Below are 10828 nucleotides of genomic sequence, written 5' to 3' on the forward strand. Positions count from 1 at the left end.
CCCCGCTGCTTTTCATGTTTCCCTCGCTGATTTTCATGTTTCCCCCGCTGATTTTCTAGTTTCCCCCACTGCCTTTCATGTTACCCCTGCTGATTTTAATGTTTCCCCCGATGATTTTCTAATTTGCCCCGCTCATATTTCAGTTTGCCTCGCTGTTTTTCTAGTTTGCCCCGTTGCTTTTCATGTTTCCCCTACTGATTTTCTAATTTGCCCCGCTGTTTTTCATGTTTCCCCCGCTGTTTTTCATGTTTCACCCCCTGATTTTCTAGTTTGTCCCGCTCATATTTCAGTTTACCCCGCTGTTTTTCTAGTTTGCCCCGCTGTTTTTCATATTTCCCCGTTGATTTTCTAGTTTGCTCCGCTGCTTTTCATGTTTCCCCCGCTGATTTCCATGTTTCCCCCGCTGATTTTCTAGTTTGCCCCTCTCATATTTCAGTTTGCTCCGCTGTTTTTTTAGTTTGCCCCGCTACTTTTCATGTTTTCCCCGCTGATTTTCTAGTTTGCCCCACTGCTTTTCATGTTTCCCCCGCTGATTTTCTAGTTTGCCCCGCTGTTTTTCTAGTTTGCCCTGTTCATATTTCAGTTTGCCCCACTGCTTTTCATGTTTCCCCCGTTGATTTTCTAGTTTGTGGTATGAGACAAAAATTGAGATATATCCATTCGTTTTTCCATCTAATTTTAGTGGTTTAGCCCCAAATTGAAGCATATCAAAAGATCAAGTGGATCATACCACGGGAAACAGTGGGCATAATGATTTCCACCATTGAAACCATAGTGGGCCCAACAGTGGGCATAATGATTTCCACCATTTACATGCTTGACCTGCTAATTTCATGCTTGCCCCGCTAGTTTAGGATTCTTACTTTTACTCGGGTGGTAGACTCTTAGGAGTTTCAACACCTGGTCAAGCGTTCGAGTATCCATACGTGGTGAAATTTCACTGGTGTGAGTGCATGAGAGTGTGTGTGCATGTGTAAAAAAAAAAGAAAAATCAACATTCTAATTTAAGAGATATATTTGCTTAATAAATAGATAAAGAAATGAATTAAAAGATAGAAAAATATTTTTATATACTTATATATACATATTTACATAATTATGTATTAGAGAAAAATGTAGGAGAGAAAAAGTTCTCTTTGATTAAAAAAATAAAAAAAATGAAAAAATACCAGACAGCCGTGGCACCGGCGGCAGTGCCGCGGCTGTCTATGGCTTTTTTTTATTTTTATTTTGGTTAGGTTGCTTTGTAGGTCCCATCATGATGTCCGTGTTATATCCAAACCATCCATCTATTTGGTGAGCTCATATTAAGGCTTGAGAAAAAAAATAAGATAGATCTAACTATCAATTGGACCACACTGTAAAAGGCAGTGGGGAATTGAACGTCTACCATTGAAACCCTTTAAGAGGTTAATGAAGTTTTGGATTATTATGAAATTTGTTTTTCCTCTTCATCTAGGTCTTTGTGACCCTATGAATGAACTTAGACGGGAAAGATTTCTCACAAACATCACAGTAGGCCCCAACTTAGATGGGGGAGGATTTCTAATGGTTGATGCTCATTCAACACTGTTTCCTGTAATGTGGTACACTTAAGATTTGGATATACCTCATTTTTTGTCTCATACCATAAAATGATCCGGAAAAATATATAGACAGCATGGATGAAAAGCATAAATCATGGTGGGGCCCACAGACCACGTCGATCCGCCATTGGCGGTTGGCAGGCGGAGTAGCCAATCCGTTTCTGTGAAAAGAAGGGGTATTTTCGTCCAGGAATTTATCGTCCGTACGAGGAGGTCTAAGTGAGTATGTTAAGTTTGCATTGTTTCAAGAATATCCAATGGATAAAAGGTGGTGTCCACAGTCGTAAATTTCTCCTTATCTTTCATAACGAGACCTTGAATGCTTTTCAAAATCCCTTGCGCTAGAGAGCCACCAGACGAACTCCCTCTAATGGTATCACCCATCTCAAAACCAACAATCCAAGCATTTCAAGATCTTGAGATTCTCTGATGGAAGTAAAAATCCCAATGACCCCACGAAAATCTAAGGTGAGAAAATCGACCCAAACGGCTATTTTCTGCTTGAAGATATCAGCTTTTTCGTTCTCTTTTCATCTCTCTGCTGTAGATCTCATGTAAATCGCTATGACCCATTTCCAGAAACTCAAGACACAATCCATTCTCAAATGGGTTTCTTCAGTTTTTGCAGAAAAACACCTGAAATTATTGAAACCTCCAAATTTCCACAATATTAGGACTATCCACACTGCAAAAATCCCATTTCATTACAGCGATAGAGCGCTTCACACAGCAAATGCCACGGTGACTGAGGCAGGCCCCGCACCCGGTCCTCAAACCATGACCAAAATCACCCGCGCTATCCGTACCCGAGCGCAAGCTGCTCTCTTGGACTACCTACACTGCACCAGAGGCTACCAATTCACAGACGCCGAGAACATGAGCAAGAACTCACCGAATTTCCTCCATAAGCTCCTCGGACGAGTTGATAACCTGCAAGAGGTTGAGCAGTCGCTGACCCGGTTCTTTCGGTACCATCCCATCAATGAATTCGAGCCATTCTTGGAGAGCCTGGGATTGGATCCGTCTGAAGTCCCTTCCTTTCTTCCCCGTGATCTGATGTTTCTTATCGACGACAGTCTCCTTCTTGAAAATTTCCATGAGCTGTGTAATTACGGAATTCCGTGTAATAAGATTGGTAAGATTTATAAGGAAGCGGCTGAAATTTTTGGGTATGAGTGCAGGTTGTTGGGTTTGAAAATCCGGGCTTATGAAGAACTGGGTCTGAGTAAGTCTAATGTTATTCACCTTGTTGCTTCTAGCCCATCTCTTTTGATTGGGGGCGTTAATAGGGATTTTGTTAAGGTATTGGAGGAGTTGGAGGGTTTGGGAATTGAAAATAACTGGATTTGTGGGTGTTTATCTGAGAAGAATTCGTATAATTGGAGCAAAATCCTCATAGTGCTGCGCTTCTTTACCGAAATGGGGCAGAATCAGGAAGAACTACGGAGTTTGTTTGTAAAAAATCCTGAATTTTTGCTAGAAGGTTCAGGGAAGAATTCATTTTTGCTGATTGCAGTAATCTTGAAATTGGGAATCAAAATGAATGAAATCATGAGCTTGTTTTCGAAGTTGCCTCGAGTTCAATCCGGTAGTTCCATCCGCAATTTGAGGCAAAGCTTGTTATTTTTTCTTTATTCTGAAATGGAGGTTGAAGAGATCGTAAAAATCATGCACACTCACCTGCATGTTTTAGGCTCGTGTTCTTTGAAGAGTCCGAAGAGTGTGCTCTCGAATTTGAACATTGGGAAGAAGCGGTTATGTGGAATTATAAAGGAGGATCCTAATCAGTTAAGGAATTGGGTTTTGGGGTCGAAGGTCACTCCTTTGCCGAGCTCTGGTGAGGATCAAAGGTCTTTGACGGAGCGGACTGCATTCCTGGTGAATTTGGGTTTTGTCGAGAACTCAAATGAGATGAAGAAAGCGCTAAAGGTGTTCCGTGGAAAAGGTGACGAACTTCAGGAGAGATTCGACTGTCTTGTGAAAGTGGGTTTGAATCGGAACGACGTTTCCAGAATGATCAAAACTGCTCCACAGGTTCTAAACCAGTCGAGAAGTGTGATTGAGAAGAAGATTGATTTTCTTGTAAACGGTCTTGGTTACCCCTTGGAGTCGTTAGTGGCTTTCCCTGCCTATATGGCTTATACTATGGAGAGGGTCAAATTGAGATTCTCGATGTACAACTGGCTCAAGGATGAAGGAATGGCAAGGCCCATGTTGGCCTTAAGCACTATCCTTGCGTGTTCGGATAAGATATTTGTAAGACAGTTTGTAAGTCTTCACCCAGAAGGTCCTGAGGTTTGGAAAAGGTTCCAGACAGAATTATCTTCATACTGAAGCGTTTCCTTGAAGTTTCTATAATTGAAAATAGTTAACAATTTTGCATAACTTTCCTTGCTTGCTAGGAAATTAGAGGAATGCCACTCGCAGATGTGCATATCAAACACCAAGACATCCACCCTGCATGTGGCAGCATGACACATGAGCAAGATCTTAGCCTTTCACTAGGCAGGACCAACAGTTTGCTTGTCCAATTATCCGGGACACATATAAATTGAATCTGGATTGTTCCTTATCCTATTTTAACCTTTTCTTTTTTATGTGTACGAGTGTTGTCCTGATGAGTGGATTGAACATTTCTTGGGCTAGGAGCCATGGACCAATTGATGATTTGTGTAGATCTCACATGCTTGTGCCATGTTTACATGTGCAGGGTGCTTGTGTGTGCCTTTTGAAATGAGCATATGTAAGCAACCCTTTCTCAGGAAGTTACTAGCCAGTTATTGAGAATCAAGGCTATTCATTGCTTAACTTAATTGGGAATACAAGCAACATCCAGCCCCTGTTGAGAAACTAAACTGCAAATCAGGCGTGTTCTTAATTTCTTCATCTTTCTATTATGCTACATGTAATCATTTTTCTTAAAGTAGGTTTTCAATATTAGTTCTTAGTCATGGCATGAGGTTCTTGAAGATGTATTGCTTCTAATGAAATTGACATTTCTACGTGGAGAGTAAGCTAACTACTGGGGAAACTGAATTCCATGCCAAGGAAGAACTTCTGTCCCTGAAAGGCTTGCCACATTGAAACAAAAGACCAAGAGCACAATAATCAACCAAATAATACACTTTCAGGCTTTATCTCACCTATCTGTGGGCTGCAGAGGAGCACAATAAATAACTTACCATTGCCAGTGGAAAAACACAGTCACCCACCTCCTGCCTCATAAAACATGTTGAAAAGCATAGAGCCAGTTTGGATCATCCATCATTCAGAATGAGAATGCCCAATATAATTCCATTCTCATTCTGGGGTGCATTTTTTCGATGGGAACTTTAGGTGCATCCTGCTGTCAGCATTTTGCAGGATGACCAAATGGGCCCATCTATGCAAATGAGCATGCACTAATGCACATTCAATTGTATTCTCATTCTGGGTACACCCAAACAGGACCCTGAGGAAGCATCCCCATAAATGCAACACACCCAAGTGGTCTTTGTTATTTGTCAAAGGTGTAGTTTTCCTTCTCTGTTGCTCGCTTCTTCCTTTTTTAGGTCTTTGTTATTTGTTGAAGGTGTAGTTCACTCACCTATTGTGTAGCATTCCACTTTTGCCTTCACATGCCATTGTGTGTGTATTCCCATAAACTCAGCTAAGTTAGTTCACTCAGTTATTGTGCAATATTGCCCTTTGTCTTTGAGAGTATTTTGCACACGCCTGATGGTTTGGTGGCTCGATGGTTATTGAGTTGAACTATTCCCTATTATTTTAAGAGAAGATTCAATGGAGTTGTTGTTGAGAATACAAACTCAACCTTTTATTAACCTTTTATTCTTATGTTTATTGAGTTTAATCCCACATCAGATAATTGTAGAAACTTGAGTTCTAACTCCTATCCACATAAAGTGGCTCAAGTCATCCATGATTCTACTCTAGTGTGGAGTGTGTGCAAGCAATGTAACACCTTATGGGAGCTTCAATCTAGTAAGAGTGCCCTAGTCCTTCACTTAATATAAATTTCTTGCATTTTCTCTTCATTTAGTTCGTTTAACACTGTTGAAGAATGTGCAAAGTCCATTTGGATTCATTTCATAGTGCTGAGGAAGGGTAGCTGTTGATTGTGAAACGCCAGTGATTTCAAGAAAGAGAAACTATAAACGTAATTCAAAAGCCAAAAAGAACATGAGGAAGAAGTAACCATTTTGAGTGAAAGAAGAAAACTACAAAAAGAACCAACCAAATTCAAAAACAGAAAAAGCACAATCACAAAAAGAAACCCAATTCCAATGCAAAAGAGAATGGAAAAGAAGGAAGCAGTTGAAGAGTAGACAAAAGTGCATTTTATGTTTTCTGTTTTTGTTTTAATAACTGATGTTTTAAATTCAAGCTTGTTTAATGTGGTCATGCACGTCCTACTAGCTAGTGTATGATGTATGGTTTGGTTGCCTAATTGTATTTGTTTCCTAAAGATGTCTTAATCTCTAGCAATGTCACGATTTCGACAAGTACTGAATCGCAAACCAGGTAAATGTACATTCACATCCTTTTTTTTTTTTTTTTTTTTGTATTATTATTATTATTTTCATTGAGGATATTGCCTGAATCGCTTATAGAGTTTGTTCAAAATGTGAGATTTTTGTCCCTCCTGTTTCATTCATCTGTTGTTTGTTATTGCAAGGAAATCTGCATTTGCTTGTATTTGTTTCTTCAAGAGACCTTGTTCTAATAATTTGACCATTTCATGGGGAAAATGTCTTAGCTGAAGAGTTCTAGTGACTGTCCAATGTGCAGGCTTACTAGGCTAGGACTACACAACAACATTTTGAGAGGCTCAAGATGAAGCATGGTTTTAAAACTCATCGAATTAACTTGATTGGATTTTGAGTGGCCTCCACAAGAAACTCATTTCCATCGAGTTTTTAAAGGAAAACACAAAAGACTCATCAAGTGGGTTTGCAAATATGACCAAGTCTGGGACAAGTCGAGTAACTTGAAAAAGTATTTCTGTCATTTAGTAGTTTAGAGTGATCCTGGCAAAACCTTAATCCCAAAACTGACAGATCTATCCTTTGATGCGACTGTGTGAACTTCACCGGAGAATTGAAAACCTTGCCAAGAGAATGAAGGACCTTGTCAGTTTCTTTTCTATCTTCTTCTCCTCTCTCTGTTTTTTTTTTTTTTTTTTTTTTAATAAATTTCTATGTTACTTTCTCCTTGCCCTCATCTATTTCTAATGTTTTTCAGTTTCCCTTTTCCGTTTCAACAATTCTTTGTTTATCAGAAGATTTCCCAAGTGATGAAGTTTTCTGAGAGTTGAAGTCCAAACACGAGAAGATAAAAAGGATCCAAAAGTTGAAAAAAAATGTGGTTTGAATTTTGATCCATGTATATGGGTTTGAGCAGTTTATTTGAATTGGGTTTTGATTTCTGCAGAGATAGGTCATATACCACGGTTTTGGATTTTCTAATAATTTATTTTGAAGAATGGTTGGGTTCAGATCTGGAAAGATACCACTAATTATAGCTTATGTGCCCTTTTTTCAAAAAGAAGATAATGGACATTTTATTAATATTCAGAAATTAGAGTAAGGGTATGGAATTCTCGATTCAAAGAGCCAAATGGCCCAGACCCTTCTCAGCCAGATCACATTATGTCATTTGTTTTGAGGTGTTGGACATGGGTACAATACTCGCTCAGAATTGTCTAGTGCATGGTGTGCCGTAACAGCTGTTACAGGGCCATAAAGGCCGTTAGGTAAAGGTAATGGTGGCAACCGTTACACATTATGGGGTCATTATGGTTGTAATGGCCATTATGGAAAAAATGACCCGTAACAGCCGTTACAGCCCCCATAATGGCTTGTTACACCCCCCATAAAGGCGTAACGGTCCATTACGAGTCTGATACATGTTTTTTGGGGTTTTTTTTTTCAATAGAAAAAGAAACCGTAATGGTTGTTACAGCCCGTATTGTAAAGGTAATGGTGGTGGCTGTTACATACACTGTTACTCTAACAATATTGGTTTATTCCTGTAAAAAGGAGGATATTGAAAATTGCTCACCCTAATATTGGTCTTATTTGCACATAATACACAAAAGCTGGTCAACTTCGAAACAAACGATCTTTCTAAACGATAATCGATCTATAAAACACTACAGGATTTACTTGGTGTCACAACACAAAGACACCAACATCTCTTTGGTATTCTATCAGGAAAAAGAACACCATGATCACCCCAACTACTGCTGGTAACTTATTCCTCAATCTATTCCATGTCGTGGAGGAACTATACGCAACCATTACTGGAAACCGGCAAGTTCCATCTGTTGGATCCTGATCAGTCACCATTGCCAATCCTGAAAAAACACAGTCAACAGTCTGCTGGTTCCCCACCTGATAATACATGTTGAATGCATAGGAAGCATTCCCATCAACACCCAGGTGGTTACAAGAAGATCCGTAACCCAGAGCAGTGCAATCAGAGAATGTGCAGGCATAAGTTATGCTGTCTGGAAGCTTTGCTAGATCAGTTGCATCTGGGTCCAGAACACACCACCGTCTAGGTAGGTACTCTACACCCTCTGCAGCCCTCAGAGCCTTGTTTTCTTCATGACCTGATAGATCTAATTCGTACTTGGGTTTTCCATCGAACTCAAAGATGCCCCAGTGCCGTTCGAAGCTTCCGGGGTCGATGGACTTTGCATTCTCATCTATCAGACTGAAAAGATACACATGGATCTTACTGCTTCTCATCGGGGTCCCTTCACCACTCAAAACATGGCGAAGCAACCCCTGGTTAAATCTCTTGGCGTTGTCGACATTTGCATGCTTATCGCCGTCCGTGGGCCAACCAACTTCTCCTACAAGGATGGGCATGTCGGGGTATCCAGCTTTCTGCAAGGCCCAGATGAGGGTATCAAGGTTGGCATCAAATACATTATTGTAGATGGTGTTCCCGTCCTTGATGGGCTTGTTAGTGCCATCAAAGAAAGCATAGTCCATGGGGAAGTAGTCATTGCCATAGAGGCTGAGGAATGGGTAGATGTTGACAGTGAATGGTGCGTTGTTTTCTGAGAGGAATTCAACAATTTGGATTGTGAGTTCTCGGATATCCGATCGGAAATCGCCAGCTGATGGAACTGGGTTTGACAATGGAGAATTGTAGACATCAGCATTGAAGGGGACGGTGACTTTTATCTGTCTTCCTAGCCCTACTTTGTGAAGGGCTTTCTGAACATTTTGCAAAGCTGGCAGAGTGATATTCAAGAAGGAGCCATTGTAGGTCTGTAGGAACGGCTCATTGCCAACTGCAACATATCTGCAAATTGATTGTTCACTTTTAATCAGTAATTGATTATGTTTTAACTGCAGTTTCAAAAAACTTAGGGATTCGTACCCAACTCAAAACTAGGAAACATAGAAACTTGAGTTTGATTTATCTGAGGCCAACCCAAGTTGGCTCTGCATCTTATTAAGAAGAAAAAAGAAAGCTATATAAATCCATTAATGCAATGGATAAGAGTCCCCTTAACCTCCCTGAGTCACTGACTTTCATATAAAAGGTTTAAACCTTCTAGTTTCTAGGTTAGGTGCTTGGACAAGCACTGAGTTGGGAAGATGAAAAAGGAACATGCTTGAAGATGACTGAGTTCAATAACCCAAGCATGGCTTGGTCCGTGAAACCTTCCTGAAGAAAAAATAAACCACTTGATCTCAATCAATAAAAAGGAAAATAAGTAATTTCTCTTAGTGCTTTTGTTAAAAAATTTATTGATCGACTCAGAATTCGGTCTAGCTGACTTGGTTTAGCAAATTTCTAGCATGGAGTTCAAGCTCCAATATTTGAAAAATTAGTAAAGTCAATGATCTGCTTGGTCATTTGTCATACTCGTTGACCCTACCTGAGATAATCTTGGAAATTTCAGTGCTAATTTCTGAGTTCCAAGTTTCTCTATTGTTGTTCTGATATTTGTTAAAACGAAAAAGACGTGGATTTTGAAAGAAACTGAAGAAAACATTTCAAAAGAAAGAAGAGGAAGAGGAAACCCATTTCAAAAGAAAGGAGAGAGTAAAAGAAAACAGAATAAACAACCATTTCAAAGAGAGTAAAAGGCTAAGTCAATTCAAGCAAAAACAGGAAAAAGAAAGGAGAAACCCAATTCAGCAAAAAAAAAAAAAAAAGAGTGTGAAATAACAGAAACAAAAGAAACATAGTTTGGAACAGGCAAGATAGTGAATGCATAAAGACTGGAAAAGAAATCCAAATCAAAGAGATGAAAAAGGGCGAAGCTAGCACTCTGAAAATAAAACAAAGAACAGGAGAAAGAGGGAACATGATTTACTGAACTTGATGTTTACTCCTCCGGGATAGCTATATCTAGTCACATTCGCTGCAACCCAGTCACTGGCCACGCCAGGATCATCACTCATCGCTTGTAACATGTAGTTCGGTATGGCAACCATAACCTCAAGGTCACTCCCACTCAAAGCTTTCATGCTGCTCTCATCAGCATCAAACAGCTTTACCTTGTCAAACCCATTGTCCTTCAGCATCTGAACTATCATCTCATCTGGGAGGCGGTGCGTTCCCATCTTCCCCCAGTTCACCCCAATGCAATTGGCATGCATGGCCATTGCAATGATGATAACAGATAGAAGATGGAGACATCTGAGTTCTGTTGCTTCTGCTGCCATCTCTTGCTCAGCTCTGTGTGTGTGTGTGTGTGTGTGTGTGTGTCTCTCTCTCTCTCTCTCTCTCTCTCTATGTTGTATTCAGAGGGGAAGAAAGAAGGTGGGGAGGGGGGAATTGTTTTCATGCATGGCGTGGTATTTATACATAGGGGGGTTGGCTTTTTTTGTTCTTGGAAAGGCAGCTTTTGAGAGCTTTTGAAGTGGATAAAGTCTCCAAGAAAGAAAAAGAAAAGGCAGTCATTTTAAAGGGGATTGTAATTTGATTTATGGTTATTTTTCAGTTACCACTCAACTGAATCTACCTTACCTTATCTGTTTTCTATACAACCTTTCATAAACACAAAGGGACAGAGATCATGCCCAAATGTTCGGCTTTGGAAAGATGGCCGGTCTTACCCCTGTACTTTTAGAAGGATGAGTGCAGCGCACTCGGAGTCTGAGAAATGGCAGTGGCAAATAAGTCTTTCAATTAAATGGTGCTCCTAATCGTAATTCTAAAAGTCAGTGGCTCGACTTCAAACTTGGCCAAGTCAACTTGACGAGATTTTTGAG

General features: G+C 40.0%; 2 protein-coding genes across 4 annotated transcripts; one reads left to right on the forward strand and one right to left on the reverse strand.

Moving 5' to 3' along the window:
• Nucleotides 1-1900: 1900 nt before the first annotated feature.
• Nucleotides 1901-4268, forward strand: LOC131222424 (transcription termination factor MTEF18, mitochondrial-like). 3 transcript variants are annotated; one of them, XM_058217480.1, is made up of 2 exons: nt 1901-2054; nt 2166-4268. In XM_058217480.1, the coding sequence occupies exons 1-2, from the start codon at nt 2016-2018 to the stop codon at nt 3918-3920; spliced, it is 1794 nt and encodes a 597-aa protein (XP_058073463.1). In that variant the 5' UTR covers nt 1901-2015; the 3' UTR covers nt 3921-4268. The 3 variants fall into 3 exon arrangements, with proteins under 3 accessions (XP_058073463.1, XP_058073464.1, XP_058073465.1); XM_058217482.1 differs by having other exon boundaries at nt 1925-2054; nt 2206-4268; XM_058217481.1 differs by having other exon boundaries at nt 1913-4268.
• A 3363-nt stretch (nt 4269-7631) lies between these two features.
• LOC131222425 (glucan endo-1,3-beta-glucosidase 8-like) lies at nt 7632-10318 on the reverse strand. Its single transcript, XM_058217483.1, has 2 exons — nt 9933-10318; nt 7632-8903 (listed from the first exon to the last, which is right to left on the reverse strand). The coding sequence occupies exons 1-2, from the start codon at nt 10277-10279 to the stop codon at nt 7757-7759; spliced, it is 1494 nt and encodes a 497-aa protein (XP_058073466.1). The 5' UTR covers nt 10280-10318; the 3' UTR covers nt 7632-7756.
• Nucleotides 10319-10828: the final 510 nt, after the last annotated feature.

This window comes from Magnolia sinica, chromosome 13 (assembly GCF_029962835.1).
Source record: "Magnolia sinica isolate HGM2019 chromosome 13, MsV1, whole genome shotgun sequence".
NCBI classification, from domain to species: Eukaryota; Viridiplantae; Streptophyta; class Magnoliopsida; order Magnoliales; family Magnoliaceae; genus Magnolia; species Magnolia sinica.

Coding starts and splice junctions, on each gene's coding strand:
- LOC131222424 (XM_058217480.1), top strand. CDS start 2,016: ATGGAAGTAAAAATCCCAATGACCCCACGAAAATCTAAG. Junction 2,055..2,165: donor TGACCCCACGAAAATCTAAG/GTGAGAAAATCG, acceptor ACCCATTTCCAG/AAACTCAAGACACAATCCAT.
- LOC131222425 (XM_058217483.1), bottom strand. CDS start 10,279: ATGGCAGCAGAAGCAACAGAACTCAGATGTCTCCATCTTCTATCTGTT. Junction 8,904..9,932: donor CCCGGAGGAGTAAACATCAA/GTTCAGTAAATC, acceptor ATCAATTTGCAG/ATATGTTGCAGTTGGCAATG.